Source organism: Calidris pugnax, unplaced genomic scaffold (genome assembly GCF_001431845.1).
Source record: "Calidris pugnax isolate Ruff unplaced genomic scaffold, ASM143184v1 scaffold70, whole genome shotgun sequence".
In the NCBI taxonomy this organism is placed as follows: domain Eukaryota; kingdom Metazoa; phylum Chordata; class Aves; order Charadriiformes; family Scolopacidae; genus Calidris; species Calidris pugnax.
The window spans coordinates 6,754,520-6,774,115 of record NW_015090862.1 but is presented as its reverse complement, the minus strand read 5'-3'; the positions used below and the strand labels follow the sequence as shown (position 1 = coordinate 6,774,115).

At 35.1% G+C, this 19,596-nt stretch overlaps 1 protein-coding gene across 6 annotated transcripts in view; it reads left to right on the top strand.

The window, feature by feature from the left end:
* UNC13C (unc-13 homolog C (C. elegans)) overlaps nt 1-19,596 on the top strand; it is a 157,985-nt gene that overhangs the window by 63,908 nt on the left and 74,481 nt on the right. For all 6 annotated transcript variants that reach the window (XM_014944682.1, XM_014944680.1, XM_014944681.1 and 3 more), the window contains 3 exons: nt 8,432-8,601; nt 10,584-10,699; nt 12,136-12,299. In XM_014944682.1, the coding sequence (XP_014800168.1) occupies nt 8,432-8,601; nt 10,584-10,699; nt 12,136-12,299 (450 nt within the window). The remainder of the gene's footprint in view (nt 1-8,431; nt 8,602-10,583; nt 10,700-12,135; nt 12,300-19,596) is intronic.

Sequence of the window (19,596 nt, the reverse complement as noted above, 5' to 3'; positions counted from 1 at the left end):
GCTCTACAGGTAGCAACAGTATTTCAGCATTTATGCTTTTCTCAGCTTGATTATGTGCTTACTAAGTTCTACAGTATATGATGAGGACTCTAATATTGTTAAAGTCGATTAAAGATTCTGAAAGGCTAAGATAAACCCTAGATTTTCTTTGGAAAACTTTATGTGAAAGAGAACTGAACAATTTTTTAAATTGTTCAGAAGAATTCCAGTCTACCCTGCAAGCACCTACCACGGTATTATCATATGAAGTTAGTAGGTATTTTATAGAAGCTGTGTGAAAACACTACTATAGTAAATTATAAAAAATTATAAAAAGAAGAAATTATAATAATAAAAAAGGATATGCGATTTCAATGTTTGTTAAATACGACAATTTTATTTGCATTTTTACTTAGAACATATGCAAACTGTTGACAAATTATAATAATCTAATCTGGTACTATGTTATAAAAGTCTAATGTGTTTATGCCTAATAGTCCTATTCAAAATTGGATGTTAATTTGATACTACTTGATGAAACCTTGTATTGCGGTGATAAAAATTGTGTGTTACTTTTATTAGCAACCCAGAATTTATGAAGCAGCAGCAGAACAGCTCAGGATACTGCAGACTGCCAGTCAAGATTCAGAATCTCTAGTTAGTTGGTGTATGCAACAGACAAGTTCAAAATAACCACTCACCACAATGTGAAATTGTTGTCTTCAGTCTATAACACTGTTTGGTCTCTTTTTACCTTCCTTTCCTCCTATAAGGAAGACATCAGTTGTCATTATTCCTATCTACGTAAACCACGGAAACAATTTCTGTTAGGGTTCAGACATTTGAAGTAGAACTCTCTTTTCTTCAAGAAGGTGCAGTGTCATAACAGGAGAGTTTACCTTCTTATCATGTAGTACAAGTTTGAAAGGTGCGACTCAAGAAGCCGCTTCTGTTTGTCTGGAAAAGGTGCTGGGTAATCAAACTATATTAAACAATGTATGCCCATTGCTTTCACAGATTTGAAGGCCAGTACTAGAAATTAATAGTTAATTCAGAGAAAATACACACTCAGAAACTTTTTACAGGCCTCCCCTATACAGATCATGTTTTGGTTTTGAGTTGTGTTACTCCAGTAACCATTGAAGGGTCATAACTCACTAGCTGTCAGTAACCAAAGGTAGGAGACTAATTACTTTCTTACATTTAATTGTATGAGTTGCATAGTGTCAAATGTTGGATGAGCAATTCAGCAAATTTGGTATGAATTTTTAAATATGTTTTCACAAAGATGTGAGCAAGGCTACTGTAAAAGCCCTGGAAACTTGAAAATACTATATTAATTTTTTTTGCCCAGCACTAGGTATTACTATCATCTGCTGCTCTTGCAATAACATTAATCAAAAATCCCCATTTACTACAGCATAAATCTCTTGAGTAACCACTTTGAACTGAATACATTTTCAATCATTTTATAGCACTTGTACTTTATAAAATCAAGTTATCTCTCTGACTTATTTAATGCATTGGATTTCAGTTGAAAGTATATGAGGATTTCTAAAGTGTATTAAATAAACTATAAATGTTTAACCACAAGATTAAATCCAAAGTAGATCAATATAACTATTTCATTGACTCAGGAAGTTTAAATTAAATTAGGCTCTACTAGTGATATATGATAGTCCTATTTAAAATCAAATACTAACCATCATTATAACTCCTAAATGATAAATTGCAGAAATGAAATCTGTCTCAAAATCTTACAAACATACAGTTACTCATAAAACCAAAACATCCATTTAAATCTTCCCATCTGTTCCAAAACAAGGACTTGGAAAAAACATTGGCTCCCCACTGTGCATTTGCTCTGCTGCAGCAGATAGAGTGAGGGCCATGTTCTGGTTTGCAGAGTCACACATAACCCTAAGATGACTGTATGGTAAGCGGAGAGTGAATGTTTCTAACAAACCCTAACATAACCCTCTGCTGAATGACCATGGGATAGATTTTAACATGGGGACTCATAAACTGTAACTAAAGTAGAGCTTAAGTACAGGTGCATGCATCTCAGTATAAAAGCAAAACATATCTTTGCTTGAAATGTATGGGTTTTGTGCACAAGATAGAGAATTAAATAGGCCAGCAGATGCTCTTCTAATGAATGTAATATAGGTTGTAAGGACTTCAATCCTTTCTATTGGCATTATTAGGTAAGAGATAACAGATTATTTTTTATTTTTTCAATAGAACAGTGATGGAGAGTTTTTCAGTGCCAGAGCAAAGGAAGAGTCTTGCAGTTCTGTTACCTTCCTTCTTCTGGTTGAGCGTGGCATCTGATATAGGAAAAGGAACTGCATTTTTAATTTTTAGTTACAAGGATGAGATATTTTGGCAGTATAGTTTTCAGTTTTGTACAGGCTTTTAGATCAATACAGCGTAATAAAACTTCTCAACTCTTTTCTTGACTTTTTTCAACATCTGATTGCTGAAATATGGAAATCTGTTTTTTTTTCATGTTGCCTAACAAGCACACGTATCCAAAATACCTTGCAGACTTTGCAGGTGCCACGTTTCCTCTGACAGCTCATTAACACCCCAGATACGGTTGTATAACACAGAAATCTTTCATATAACTGGATGATTTTTTTACATTACATATTCTTTCTATTTTGGCCATCACTAGGCCACCATATGTCTCTGATAAATAGCTTCATTGGATATCTATTGCTCCTTTCAGAGCATGAAAACCTTTGATCCAATTTGTTTAAATTAGGTAAATGAGAAGGATTTTTTTTTGAAGACTATGATGACCACCTGGCCAATATAATCACCATCACTAAACTGTTAGAATTTGTCTGATTTCTGATGTTTTTGATGATTTCCTGGTGGTATACTGAAAATATTAATGCAGACATAAAATCCAATAAAGAGATTTACAATTTATCACAGAAAAAAAATAAAATACTTGTTTGTTCAAACAAACTAGATTGTTGCTGAGAATTCTTACTGCTATATATTTTAGCAGATAATACTGGGGAAAAGTATCATTTAGCACCAAGCAGAATTGGTGCTGTAGATTAGAGACCATGGTAGTTAAAGTCTCTAGTCAGAAAAGCTGTTCAACTGCTTCATGTTTCAGATATTTCAGTCTAGACGTTCTGATGAAGTGAAAATTTCTGGCAGCTATTTCAGGCATCCAGCTGCGGATCTTCTTTCCTTAGAATTACCTAAAAGAGCAAAACTCACACAATTTATTCATACTGCAAAGGAAGCCATTTGTGTATTCATTTAAAGCAATACTTACTATAAGCAGCCATGTATAGGGAATAAATAAAACAAGACTACCTTACCAAAGTCCTTTCCTACTATCATTTTATGCATTCTTGATCAAATGAACTGACTTTTAAGAAGGGTAATCTTCACTGTACCTAAGGAAAACAGGATTGTTTAACTTTTTAAATGGTGTTCCAGTTTCTGGTGATATCTAAACACAGTCTTGTAAGTATTGTTGAAACAACTTAAGGATTATCTCATAAGCAAGAGTATATAATAGAGAACTATACTACATGAATCCAATTGGGTACTAGAAACCTGCAAATTAGTTTACTGGGTTTATCCATTCTAAAAATTCCTCAATAAGCAGTGAAGTCTCTGAGAGACATCCTACTAATTAAAATACTGTATCTTACAGCCTCAGCCCAAACCAAGTCAGCATAACACCTCTAAGAACAAATTAAAATGATAAATTGTTTGTTTAGCAATAATGTTTTTCAGTTTCACAGTACAGCAAGTTTGGTCTGAGTCTTTTTTTCAAACTGCTGTCAATCCAGGTTAATTTTGCACAATTCTCTTTGTTACAACAGAGTAAATTAATGCAAGAAAAAGCCTAGCTAGTCTAATTCTACTTTATCAGAAAGCATGGCCCGTGACCACACTGTTAAAGAATGGGGACTGTCCAGACTAGAGAAGAGACAAGTAGTGGTGGTAAGGATGTCTTTAAACACATCCTTTCTCCTGCAAAGAGGAAACGAATAATCAATTTTCCATGCTTACTGTTACAGCAGAACGAGAAGTAACAGGCACAAATTCCATTTAGAGAGGCTTAAATGAGTCTGCCAGCGGTGGGGCTAGTGAAGTACTGGAATAGATGGATTTCCTGATAGACTGGGGAGCTATCTCTGAACACTTAAGATTAGAGTGGACAGATTTCTCATAGCAATGCCATGGATGTATCTGGTTCTGGCTTGCCATAATGGCAATAATAAACATGAGTGTTACAATAGCAATTAGCTTCCTGAACTTCGTTCTACTACTATGTTCTGTGACCATGGGTTTCTTCATACTTTTAGGACAAAATCTCTGTTATCACCTTTTATTCCCCATGAATACTATTTGGATCTTGCAAATCCTTATTGGATAGCAGAGAGATGTTTATATAAGAAACTTAACTTATACTTTGCATTTTTTTTCTTTTTTTTTTTTTTATAACCACTGTTGGGAATACAAAGGTATGCTAGAGCTTCAGGAGAGAAAAAAAGGCTATGTACCTTTTTGAAAGGGAGGAATGGGCACTATGAGAGAGAAGTAAGGAAGATACTTGTAAAGTGATTTAATCTGTTTTTGAATCATTATCCCAGCTGTAAGATTGGAGTAAGAATAGTGTAATAATTCCCTTGTTCCCATTTCTTTGTTCTGTCACAGGATTTTTTTTTTAAATAACCTGATTATTATCTGTGGTATTAAAAGTTTTCTAGTTGAGAACAAGTTCTCCAAAGCTTTTCTACCACTAGCTGTCTGCTCTTGAACAAGTTTGCTGAGTGCTCAGGGAATACAAGACGCTAAACAGATTCATCTGTGACAGGAAAGATTTTTCTTCATTTCTTTGGAGCTCTGATTAAAAGTAATGTGTTTGATTTTTAGACTACTGATTTGTGAAATGATTGTTTAAAAGTTGATTTAGGAAAAAAGAAAACGTAAGCTACAAAATGTGCAAAACTGGAAGTGAGCAGGCAAAAGTATTGCTAAAGCTTCTCAGCCAAGTTCATTTTCTACATCTCAGACATAGCTTAATTTGCTGATTGCTTACACAATGTTACTAGGATAGTGTATTTTATTGAAATAATATTTTTTTTTAAGTTATAGATCTAACACTTTTTTAGAATAGGGAAAGAAACCCTGTCTACCTAGAGTAACTATTCAGAGTATGCAGATTTTTTAGTGGATGTATGAGTTTTTACTGAAGATGACAAGGACAGAATGCTGTTATGATGAATGTGTTTCCTTTTTACAGAGTGGAAAACTAGTCTCCATACATTCTTTACTGGCTTCTTCATTCACTTGCATTTATTTCTTTACTGAAAGTAACATAGCATCAATTGGTTGTTATTTTAACATTGGGTGCAGATCTCTTAGATGAGGTGTACAGTCAGGTCAGGCCATTGCACCTAATTTTTTATTTCTCTAGCTATTAGAATAAGCAGGAATGCTGTGAGGATTATTTCATGTCTGTGTCGTATTCTGTAAACGCAGAAGTAATGTAGCATCACCAGATGGTTGATAAATTATTAAAACTATTTCTTCTGTCTAGCATCTCTGAATATACTGCAGATTTTCCAGCTTTCAAAAGCATCAGCATCTTCATTCTCTGTGTGCTAAAGAACAATTCGCTTCTCACCTTCCTGTATCACACTTTAGTGAACACTTTTACTGAGCATATAAAGTGGAGTGGCTAGAAGAGGAACACTCACAATAGCATACGTTGTCTTTGCCTTGAATTCCCTCCGTTGATTTTCCTGGACAGAGTAAGCAGAAGCAGGAATCCCACCCAATGCTTTTTGCAAAGCCAAAGGGCTTCTGCACAGATATTACCAGTGACTAAAGCAGAATGTGCATCTCATTATATAGTGCTGTTTCTGAGGGGCTGCGCAGGGAAGTAGAATCTGGGCAGGTAAGTAGAATCATGCAGAGAAGGCTCTGTAACATTAATAGTAAATCTCCCTGCAGCCTCACTGCCACAGGGCAAGCCTGTAGAAATACATGCTCATCTACCCTTCTATTATTGCATCTCTAATCTACGCTAGTTTTGGGGTCTTGCAGAGGAATGTTATAAACACATAGCAGAGTTAAAGGTTTAGACATAAAGATGAACACACTAACAAACATTTTGTCTCACTATGTTTCGCTGACCTAAGATTAAAGGAGAAAAAGATGTATGAGAGACAAATGAGGATATCAGGGAAAAGTGCAGTTGTCCTGAACATCTGAATAAATATTCTTTAAGCAGCTAAGCGTACATCAGAGGGAAATTGGTGTTGTCTCAGGAGAATAAAAATATGGTATGTGTACTGAAGTACCATTTAATGGCTTTTTATATGCAGCATCTCCCTGAGAAACAAAGCAGGAACAAGATTTCTACTACTAGCACAGATATGGTGATAAGGGTGATATAAGTACCTCACCAGAGATGTATCCCCCTATGCCACTATAGAAATCCCATTTAATATTTCTAGTGGGTGCACAACTAAATGCAATTCAGGACTCTAGCAATGTTACGCAATAAGTCAGGGTTAAATTTAAGGAAAATTAAATGGTTTCTGCCTAGTTTCTTAAGACAACAAGGTTTATTTGATCCATCTATGTCTTCTTGTATTTTCTATGTCCTTGCCAATAGGTTTTGAATTTTGTGGTCAGTCAGTGAAATTTCACAGACTGCCCAATGCTACCTCTATCATGTTGTATGAAAATGGGTGGTCAGACAGAGATGAGATCGTGTCAGTGTCCTCAGTATGAGCTCACCCCATAATAGACACCAGGGAGTCCATATGAAGAGGTTATTTATGAAAATCCCAATTATGGGAGAAGATTCAGTAGGTGATTGGAGTTTGTTAGATGTCATAAGACAAAAGGAATCGAGGCTTCATTACTTTTGCTAATCATCGAGCAATGAGGTTTTTAATTACCAGAGATATCTGCAACGTTAGAATTTGCATTACAGACAGACACAAGCATTTCTATGATACTGAGTGATGTCACAGTGAGGCAGAGTAAAAGCTGTGCATGCCATTTTAGTGACTGATTGGTCTTGACAGTAATAATACCATTTAAAGCACTTTGTATTTCCAAAGCCCATTACCACCACTAATTAATTCTTAGAACACCCCTGAGGGGTGCCAGTTGGGAGATAAGTTATAGTATTACTGTTTTAATGCTAGAAACACTGCGATGGATCACTGAGCAGTGATAGTGCTTGGAATAAAATTCAAGTAAGAACTCTTAATCTGGTGTCAAACTGAGACCTTGCTGAAGATGAAATTTTGCTGCTATGCTTTAAAGCTATATTTAAAGATAACAAGAGATTCATAATATTTAAAATATTTTTGTAGTATTACTAAATGGATATAAAAAAAGCCTGGTTAGTAGAGATGCATGAGTATGACACAGCATATAACGGATGACATGTCTGTACTAGCCAATAAATGTCATCAGAAAGTTTTTCACTAACACTGACTTCTGCAGTCAATGTTAGGATGTTCCAGTGAAGTCATCAGAAGTCAACACTGACCAATAGTAAACAATCCTTATTGTGGCTTATAAGAATAAGCAGCAGTAGAGTTTCTTTTCCATTTCTGTGCAAATATATGCAGGATGGAGCTAGGAGTAAAAAATTGTATCCACTTGGAACTCCACAGATGGCAAATGAAGCCACCCCACTCTCTCATACAACCAGTTGTTTCTCAAATCCACCCAACTCTTGAGGCGCTAGTAAGCCACTTAAATTTGCAAGGAATTTTTTAGTATATGGCAGTCTGTCCCTACTCCTCTTCCTTGCCAGGAAATGGAGGTCTTGGAGAAAAGATAGAAAAGATATATTACTTTTAAAGAAAGCAGCTACTTATTTCCCTAGGTTTTTCTGATTGCCTGTCTTGTCTTGCTGTGATGTTATTGCATATTTGTTGGGTTTTTTTCAAAAATTTCTTTCCATGTTCTTTAAATATTGTTTAAGATTTTCTCACTTTTTGCATTACAAGATTCCAGGCTACTATTTTTGTGGTCTACTGTATGTACTACATACCATTCCTAAATGAATAAACCTGATCTAACTGTATCTTTCGTAATGTATTTGTTGAAAAATAGCATCAAGAAGTACATATTTTAAATTAATAATTTCAATGAGGAGTTAATGATATTCCTAAATACAATCTGTATGTTTATATAATTCAGACAAGTTAATGTCTTTACTTTCTTTTATATATAGTAATTGTAGTTCTGTCCCTGGCAATGTGGTATGGTCTTTTTTTATTCCACTTTTATTCCACTGAGTATTGCAGGTTGTTCGAATTCTTTCACTTCATGCAGTTAAGCAAGTGTATGGAAATCAAGGACAATGAATTAGACGGCAGGACAAATATATGTAGCTTATGTTTCACTCATATTTTGTATTTTAATATTTTTACAGTGAATGTCATAACTCTACAGATAGAATAAAAGTGAGAGTATGGGATGAAGATGATGACATCAAATCTAGAGTTAAACAACATTTCAAAAAGGAATCGGATGACTTCCTTGGGCAAACAATCATTGAAGTAAGAACACTGAGTGGAGAAATGGATGTATGGTATAACTTAGGTATGATTCTTATTCATGTTTTAAAACAAATTTATGTAGAATCTGTAGATTTGGCACTTCAAAATATATAGTTTTGGGACCGATATACAACTTCTTAAATCCTACATATTACAGATTTATTCAAAGATGAAACATGCATTCTTGGTTTTCATCCAGAGTTTTGACAATTACAGAGAGCAGACAAATCACAACAATATCAAAGAAAAATATTTCATTTTAATGCAAAAGGAAAACCCAACATTTCAGACGAGTCAATTCACAACAGGATTCTGCGGGAAATACATTTACAAAGATAGGTAGAAAAATCTAGCAAATATTTTGCTTGTTGTCCACACTTTTTTTATCACATATTTTAAAAAAATATTTGTATACCATTCTGGGCCTAATCACCTTCAGTTTTGACTGCATTTAAACTTGTGATTCTTCATGAAGCTTGCTTGAGTTTTCTTTTTTGTACATGTCAAATGTGTTTACATGAAGTCATAAACTGAAGAGAGGCTGCTGAAGCTCAAGATGCTCTCTGCTGTCCTTAATGACTGCACTTTCCTGTCTGGGCACGCTTAAGAAGTATCATTCTTTAAACCAGATATAAATCAATGAAAGTGTGTCTCAGAATGTATTTACTTTATCTAAATCTAAGCATACAACTGTTCTTTAATTCTAAAAATCTCTTTGGGTGCACTAAATGTTCTGGAGTAGCCCTTTAAAAGTTAACCTTCTATATTTAATAATAAAATGTGATAGTAACATTTTTTATCTAGGTTGCCTGCTTTGTGAAATCTTCAGGTGAAATATGTGAATTTCATAATTTTCTGAAATTGAAGAGCATTTGTTTCCTGATCAACAATCATTGTTTCCCTGTCTAGTGTTTCATTTGCCAGTGACGTACATAAGTGTGTTAGGGAAGTATTTGATTTCCTAGGGACAAAAAAGAGAAAGCCTTGCTTTATTTCATATCTATAATGAGAATTTTTTAAAGGTAAGATAGTTGAGTTGGTATGAGTTTTGAATTTTATTCCTTCAAAAAATTCAGTGACCTAAACTGATACAGACTACTATGAAATGGATTTTTAAAACAAATCTTGCTGAACTGATTTGACTGGAAGCAGTTTAATAACATTGAAAATCTATGTGCTCTGCAAAAGGAGGAATCCAGATTGAAAACCTTTCAATCAGCATCTAAAAGAAAGAAATGGTAAATGGCTTGTGATAATTCTAATATTCTAAAAAGAATGTTGAATTTTATTTTGATACATACACACATTAACACAACTGCATGTCAAATCATACAGAAGACAGAGGAGTGAAATAAAGCAGCTGGATTTGTGGAATACCAGTTCTTAATAATTGTACTGTTCATCACCACTGACATCACAGCACTTTGTGAAACAATCATAAAAATTGTAGTACCTATTGACTCAGTTATACTGCTACAATGGATTGGAAAAGTGAAAATTGGAGTAAAAAAGATCAGTACCTTCCACGAGTGACAGCAACTAAATGACCTAGTACAGATAGCATAAACAAAGTTCCTAATATCATTTTTTCTCTAAGATTCATCTTTGCTCTGTAATTGAGTTCTGCTAAGAACATTTTGAGTTTCTCTCAGACAGAGTAGTTCAGGTTGTTGCTGAAGTCTTCATTACTAAAAGAAAATATCAATAATGAAAATAAGAATAATTAGTACAGATACCAGATAGAAAATGGAAACAATTTCTATTGAAAAGGGATAAGTGTTAAACAAATTGCTGGGCAGCCTGGTTTGAATTAGGCAGATAAAATAAGAAAATTATTTACTTCATAGTTTGATATTCATTGCCTGAACCATATGTGAGGTATCAAAAAAAATTCTCTCGTTCTCAACAGGAGGACTTTCTGACTTTAAAAAACATTCTTATTAGGCTAGAATGATTTATGAAAGATTTTCACATGACATACATGTATTCTTGGTAGTTACTAATACATTATTTTCTGCTCTTCAGAAAAGCGAACAGATAAATCAGCTGTCTCTGGTGCTATTAGATTGAAAATAAATGTTGAAATAAAAGGAGAGGAGAAAGTTGCTCCCTACCATGTACAGTACACCTGTCTACATGAGGTATGTTGGAGAAGTTAAAGAAATTACTATACAGAAATTACTATTCAGTTGTTGGATAACCAAAAAAAAGCTACATAACATTAGAACACTGAAATAAATTTTAGATTTCCCACTTTGTACTGCTGATGGCATATCAGATTCAGAGAAAAGGCAGAACGATGTAGCGCCAACAGATCAGTCCTGCCTATAGGAGCTAGAAAGAAGAGGTGGAGTCAGCTAAGTTCTCCTATTAACATATTTTGTTTTAGAATTTTGATGCTCCATACAGGTTTGCTAACATCAACAAGATACAACCATTTCTGTATATTACAGAAATATAGCTACTAATTGTAAAAGACTTCCTTCCTGCTACATGAAATCATATTTTGGAGAGAGCAAGAAAAAGTAGCGACAGCACAGACAATATAAAATCTGGTTCTTCTATCCATCTAGATTGTTTTTGTCGAGATTGAAAAAAAAAAATCATCACTGACTAAACCAACGTGTCTTTTGATTTTCTTTGTATTTGATTTCTCTTCCCCTCAAACAATAATCCATATTGAAGTTCTGTTCTAAAAATGCAAGTACTTTCTGAAAGCTGATAAGTAATATATGGCTGAAAGTTCAGCTCTAGTATGCATCTACAAAATCCCATTGTTCACTATTTGTAAAATGTAATGTTGAGGGCATTTGTGCTCATAGATTTTTAACTTGATGTTGCAAATACTTTGACCTTTGAAATAAATGGCAAAATTCTGTTGCTTTAAGATAATCCATAAGACCATTACGGGCTAACTAGCAAAACTGAAATTATTTCAAAGTTTGGGGGGTTTTTTGATCGCTGAAAACAATATCAAATCTGCTGCTGAGTTTGTGGCTACATATGTGGAGCTAGGTAATCTGAGAAGCATTCTATGACATTATCATCAAATTAAGTACTAGCTGTGATCCTAAGGCTGCTAACTTTATGCATGCCTTTCACCACTTGAGAGGCTTCTGCAGTGTTTCTGATAGCTTTCCTGTAACTTACCATTCTTAAATAATGAATTTTAAATTTATTGGTCTCAGATCCAATTAAAGTTGAAGCACTATGTAGCGAGCATTATAACATCACGATTTCATTCATTAGCAAGGGCATATGATAGAGAAGAGAAAATTTCAGCATGATTTTATGTTCCCATCTCTCTGTGCCAGTTAACTGACGTGACCGTGTATCAAAGAGATAGATCAATGTGCAGAATCACAAGCCTGCACTACCAGAGTTCCATTTAAAAATTATGTTTAGAATCTTCGGTTTTTTGTTTACCACATGATGACTAGTTAGTGCCAGTCTTCAGAAAAATTAAAGCAAAAAACCCCAAAACAATGAACATATTGATGACTACTATGTAGGATATACATTCAGAATGCTACTTAAAAGCTGAAAATTCTTATTTGAAACCTTTTTTTACATTTAGAATCTGTTCCATTACTTGACGGAAGTTAAATCTAATGGTGTTGTAAAAATCCCTGAAGTGAGAGGTGATGAAGCCTGGAAGGTGTACTTTGATGATGCTGCACAAGAAATTGTAGATGAATTTGCAATGCGCTATGGAATTGAATATATCTATCAAGCTATGACGTAAGTATTATTATGTCTGGTTTTCTGCTGTACTGTCAAGAATGTGTTTGAGGGACGTGATGAGTTCCAAGCCTTCAAACTTTCATTCTCCATTTCACTCCTGTTCCTGAATGAAAATTCTTATAGTTTTTGTACATCTGATCCTTATTGAAGTGCTTCTCGTCTGCAATGGAATTAAGATACATTATAAGCATTTTATCAACTGTTACTGGTATTACCACTAATGCATTTCTTAATTCTTATGATATTGATATGTGGCAAGGATCAGAAAGACTTACACTGTTCCAGATGGGATTGGGATAGTACAACAGGGTTTCACAAGCTCTGTACTCCTTTCCAGGAGTACAGAAATCATCATAGAGGACCAGCAATGGCTATAGTAAACTTCCATATTATATGTAATTAATTCCTGCAAACCATTTAATAGTATTAGAACCTGTTACTACATTGTCTTTCCTAAAGTAGTGATCTGTTTCTTTAGAACACAGCAGCGCAGAGTTAGAGGCCTGGGAATACAAGAGCCGCATTATGTATTTTTAATTTGTCCAGTGAAAAGGACTGTATTCTGCTCCTCCTGCTGCTGTAGGAAAGCAGACGGCTCCAAATGAGTCCTCTAAAGAAGAATTATAGAAAAAAAAATTCTATAGAAAGCTAATATTATGGAATTTTTAATCAGAACATAAGTTTAGTTTCTTCCATCTCTTTACAGTACGTCCTAGAAAATGATTTCTTATAATAATAGTGAAGGCACATAAACGTGAAGTTTTCTTTTTATTATAGGATATAATGACATCATCTGCTATTGCAATGAACATGTCTTTCACTTTATATAGCTCATTCTGGATTATTGTACTGTACATCTAATAGAAAGGTGGAAGATGTATTTGTAATATATATTTTTTTAATTCTCTTTGTCCAAGGACCTTAAACAACATTGCACAGAAGAATTAATTTAGCTTGACAGTTCCACTGTGGTATTGTGTATCTGTACTACATATGGAGGAACTCATGCATTGAGTTTCATAACTATTTGGGTTTTCATGTTTAGCTTCTCTTTAGCCATGTATGTCTTTACATCTTGATTATGTTACTTAACTAGCATAGTATTACAGTTTTATAACTTGATTTAAATTGGTATAAATTGGTATAAAAATTGGCCATTTTTTACCAAAATGTTAATTTCTAAAACCGCAGCGCTCTTCCTGCTGTACGTATCAAAATGAATTCAAGGTTTTACAAGAGTTGAATTCTCAGGAGCTATTAGTGCAAATGAAGGGCTGTTATTACGGTTTTGCTTAGGAAGTAAAGCACTGATTTAGCATTAGTGTTTCCTTTTAACTATAGCCCCAGTAGCTGGTTATCTGAATACAACATGGCTGTATTTTTGTTGGACAACCTCAACTGAAAATTATTTTGTAGTTTCTTTTCTTTCATCTTTTGAATGCCTGTACTCTGAAATTTTCCAGAGAAAGTTTAAAACTGATTTTAGAAATTCAAATGTAGCAAAAATCAGCATTGCAAAAATAGCAATATAATCTATATGTGAGTCTTTAAAATGCTTTTTCATTTAACAGCACTAGAAATGGATAGGTTGTGTTTTCATATAAAGTTATGATGCTTTGTTTTTATATCAATAAATAACAAACATACAGATACTCATGAAAAGGAGGCAAAATTAGTCTGAACATCTAACAAGGAGCTGGGCAAGTATTGCAACACCTTTTTCAGGAATCCTTACTCAAAAATTCTAGCCAACCCATTTTAAGTGAAATGACCTAGTTTGGCTTGTCGTCTTTTTGTTCTTGCATTCTTCTGTATCTTTTTCATTAAATTTCCTTGCTGTTGATGACTGAAAACCAGGCATTTGAAGACAGGTGTAATAAGAAAGTGAATTTGATATTGGTAGTCACAGGTAATTTACACAGGAAATAAAATCTAAGATTTCATTGCTGCCATACCCATGTCCGCTTGCATTTTAAAAAGTTGCATGTTAATAGTGAGCAAGCCCTATTTGAGGGGTAGAACACATACTGTTTAAGGCCACATACAGTTTAAATTAAGAATAAAATCAATAGTGAATGTGTTCTCAAATAATACTTGGAGAAGAAGAATTTGTATTTATATGCATTGTTTTGCTGATTCATCTGCAGACATGTCTCAGAGCATTCAGACTTGCGGGAGAAGAGTAGTGAAGACACTAGATGTATCATGGGGAATTTTCTTTTGAGCTATTATCTGTTGGTTTTATTTGAGTTTATGGGATCACCTTTTTCTCCTGGAATAACTCTAATGAATGGGCAAAAATGTAAAAACTTCTTGATTTGGAAAATAGAATGATTGGATTCCATTTGGTAACAATGTGTTACTGCTAAAAGACAAGTAATTTTCTACCATACCACAGGGAGAATTTGAATGTGATCACTTGGCCCAAAGGAATATTGTGTATGCATTTTATGCTTGAGAATATAGCTGCAGAATATTTCTATTGCATGTCTCATGATAACATTCTAAATTAAAATGTTTGCATTTGTAAATGCGGAACTGACTATGCTTTCATAGCCCATGATCCAGACCCAGGAGAGCATCCACATGCTTCTTATCCACTGTATCAGACTCAAGTGAGTTTTAGTTGCTAACTAAGTACTCTTTGTGTCTGAATGTTATATTTAAAATTCATATTTGCAATTTTAAAATCACCTAAAGTTTTAGTGCCACTTAATGATAGGCAGTCTTGACCATTTTCGGTATGGGTAGGCAGCATATGCTGGAGTAGGAACATACACTGTTCTGCATTTCTGAACATAACATATATCTAATTAAGCCTCCTTAAAATACCACTTCCTAGAAAAACTTGGCATCCTGTTCTGCTATAGTAATAACTCCACTTGTCTATCATTTCAGGTTCATGCTGGTGGCTTTGTCATCTGTGATCCTCTTAGTAGACTCTGGTGATTTATTTTTGCCTCTCAAATTAATACTTATATTTGTTCCTTTAAAGCACAGAAATAATATTTCAAAACGATAGCCTTGATTTTCCAAATACACTGAGTAAACTCATCAACTACATTTGTGCCAGCACGGCAAAGATAAACAAGAATTTAGATCAATTTATTGTTTCAGTGCCTGACTTCATGGAAAATCAGTCCAAGAGGTGATCAACTAAAAGTCCTGAAAACATAAAGCTCAAACTCTTTTCTTCTCTTAACCAGCCTCAGCAGAGAAATTCTGCATTTTCTGTGATTTAAAACACGTCACGTGTGAGTTAGTGTCTGATTCTAGATCAGAAGGAGATCCACCACAGAAAACGTACTGGAATGTGGATATCAACCCAAAAGATACCACCCAGATGGCTACTTATCTGCCTTAGGCATTGTCCTGAATGAGACCTTTTTCATTAAACTTATAAAGAGAATGAATTCAAGTGTGGTTACACCTGTTGTTTGTGAGGCTCATCCACATTTTTATGAGAATAAATATAGACAGTTCTTCCCTAAAGGATGCCCATTTAGAAGGGATGTCTTACTCTCAAGATATGGATTCCAACTGTCCATTTCCTAAGCCAGGAAATCTGCTTTTAAGTAATCAGATGTGGAATTCATATGAATAGAAAATAAACTATTGACCCAAAACCAACAAAAAGTCCGCTTGTGTTGCAATGACTGCAGCTCTTAGAAAAGTGCAGGTCTTGACGGTATAGATCCCGTAACCCACTCTTCTTTCTTATAACTATTATATTCTTCCACTCCTCACAGAGTCTCTATTGGGAAAAGAAACTAAAGGCAATTCCAGCCATTCTTATATGGGTCAGAAGAGATTGGTTTTTTTAGTGATAGCAGCCAAATAGACACTGTTAGCTACATGAATGGTATGTGTATAGTCCCAGAAATCAAAACACATATGTGTGAGATAATAGGAAAGAAAATAGATATGATAGAAAACAGTTTAACAAAAGCAGAACAGCAGCTCAGTGATCCAACTGGCCTTTATTTTGATGACTGCAGTGATATATGGTGACTTATACTGTAAATTTAATGTTTTGAAGGAATCGTACTGGAAGTATATTTACCTACATATATTAAGCGACCTCTCCACCACCAAGAAAAATTCATTTTCTTCTTCTCATTCATCTCCCAACATAATCTGTTTCTCTTTACAAGGCAAAAAGCAGAGCACGTATTGAAGCAGTGTTTGACTAGACACTGAAATTATACATAGCGTCAGCATCCTGGATTTACTGCATAGTGGAGTCAAGTGCAATAAAAGCTCTTAAGATCTTCACTTCTTACTGGCAAGAGTCACCACTGGTAGAACCTAATACTTCTAATTCAGTGACATAGTTCTTATTCCAGCAGGTTAATGGGCATTAAGTATGCCATCTTCTTCTCCTGATAGTCTTCTGGTAATGTACCTGCATTGCAAAAAGCACACAAATCACTCATTAAAGTAGTTTTCATTGATAGCATTTGCTTACTGACTACAGCACATTAATTAGCCTTCTTTCTTGATTCACGCTAGCAGAAAGATTGGAAGTGTCACGGGCACTGCATAGTAATAAAGTCGAAGCAAGCAGCCCTGGCTGTAGACACGTGTCTCTAGCTTAAACAATGCAATATTACTCTAAAATATGTGGGATTTAGCAATGGTTGCTGTGACATCATGTCTTGTTAGAAATTGTTAGTAGCTCATGCTATTGGCTGCTGTTTTCAGAGACCTACAAAAATAAGGAAAGAAGTTTCCTCTTTGATTTGTTTATTTTGGCAAGCAGAAGGAAGCCGGGCGGCTTGCAGATTTCCTACCTGGGTTATCAGTACTCTTAAGTCATAAACCATATTGCATATGACGAAGTTCACAGAACCTATTAAGTTTAAAGATTTTAGTTAAATGAAGCAAAAATTCACATAAGCTATCACTTGACACGGATGCTTTATCGTTGATTTCACTAACCAAATTAGAGGTGGAATGATGTAGTAATACAATAAGGATAAAGAAATTACATCAATAGTTTTAAATTTTCTTCACAACAAATTAGTACAATTTGGGTCTGTTTTCAAGATAAGAGCTCAATTCAAGCCTTGGGTAGCTTAACGTGAAATTGTTCAAATATCCTGCAGAAGACACCTGGCTGAACTTAAAATGTTGACCCAAACTATTTTTCCGCTGTCTGCCATGTTCTCTGCAGTCAGTTGAAGTAGTCTCAATGGTTTTTCACATAGTGACTGCTGCCGACTGCCCCTGTTGTCTGCCTCTTCCCCACACCAGAGCATATGTTATAGGTGTGACTCTAGGGCCAGTGGGGTTATTAGTGCCTTCTTATCTCCAGCTTGGAGTTCCTCATGCACTAAGGTTCTTTAGGTCCACTAAAAGATTTCTGGAATTAAAGGTCAGAGGTAAAAGTATATTTTAATTATTTTGGTGTCAATTTTTAGAGGAATAGTGCTGATCATCTCTAAATATATTTCTCAAAATGTATGTTATAAACAGATTAGACAAAATGACTATTAACTTTAAAGGTTACCTGAAACTGGTGAGAATCACCTGAAACTACTATTGTATTTTATACAAAGGAAACTAAGGTTCTTCTAGTTGATGGGGAAACATGATATACAATGACAGATTTTCCTAAAGAGAAGGTAGCCGTGTTGTGCTTTCGTTAGATTCACATTATGGTATTTAAAAGCACTTCTGAAAAATACTGGCAATGAATGAAAGGTTTGGTAGTATCACTATGAGCCACATAGCTAGGAATGCTGAGTTCTAATCCTGGCCTATGTGATTGATTTGTTTTGTAGAATTGAGCAGTTTCTCTCCATTTTGTAAAGTGGAGATAATAGCACTTAATGATCTACCTTACAGGAATGCTGAAAAATATTTGCAAAGCACTCTGAATATGACTACTATGATACAAGCTTTAAGTATCAATATATATCACCATATCGGTGCAGGCTATGTGATATATAAACCCAGCAGGAAAATACTTCAAAGAGAGTCTAGTGCTAGAGAAAGCCAACAAAGTGGGTTCCCTGGCTTGTCCTGGAAGGTCTGGGAATGCAGAGGGACCCCGTATACAAAGACTGTAGCCCTACATTCTCTTCAGTGTGAGCCTGCCTCTCATGCCTCCCGTCCCCAGTTAGATCCCTTCTTTTTCAGTGTCTTTGCCTGACCAGGTAAACTGGAAAACCCAGCAATTATTCAGCTCCTCAGCCTAGTTTTGGAGCAGAACTAAGGGCTTGATTCATCCCAGTATCTAACACTTCAGACATTTTGAATGATACCTTAAAGTAGCAAAATATGAAGATGTGCTGGGATTTTCTTTAGGTATTTGTACACAGTTAATGACTTGGGCTTTTTCTTGGGAATTATGTAAGAGGATTTATCTTGAGTGAGATGCAAAAGAATTAGAAAATTACAATTTTAGAATTTTTCTAGCCAATTGTTTTTCAATTAGAGGGTCAGTTGGTATATATCTCTTGCTCTTTATTTTTTTAGAAATAAATAGAAAAATATGTTAATTTATGGATCACACTCATGTTTTGAGCTCTTACTGGTAATTAAAAGACACACTGCCTCTATGTGTTTAACATCACATTTACCTTTCTGCAAGTAGCTGATTCTATTCCCAATATCTTATCAGGTTCTGTAGCCTGTTTCATTGACTGAGGCTGTTGAGGAAAGCAGTTTGTCCAGTAATTTTATGGTGTCCATTTCTAATATCTAGATACTGAATGGATATCGGGTACATTAATGAAGAGTGATTCCTGAGCCTGGACACTTGGGGAGCTTTGGAATAATCTTCTTTTTTAACATATCTGTGACCTGATACAGATTTCTGAAGTAAACATTGCAATTTACATGTCTCATACGCAAAGTAAATGAAAGCGTTGGAGAGGGCTTGGTTCAGAGTGGTGTGAGGTTCTGACTGCGCAGAGCATTGTTTTAGACCCATTTCTGAATCGGTAGATGAGCATCTGTAGTAACTGTCTGTGCACTGACAGGGGGAGTATTGGAAAAGCAGAAGCAAAGGGGACATTATGTGCTGCCTCTGCTGGCCCACTCCATTCCCCGGTTTCCCTTTTAAAAATACAGGCTAAAAGAAGTAAGAGTTGTCTGTCAGATGTGAAATTGCAGATTAGCCCGAAGCGTTATGCAAAAGGCATCTGCAAATACACTAAGTCAGTGGTGTGGGAGACCCTAGAAGAGGTAACTGTGGTCTCTTCAGCAGAAGCAGGTTTCTGCAGCCCCAGAACATCAGGAAGCAGGAATATGGTGAACACGATGAGTCACAAGAGCATGAGGCAGG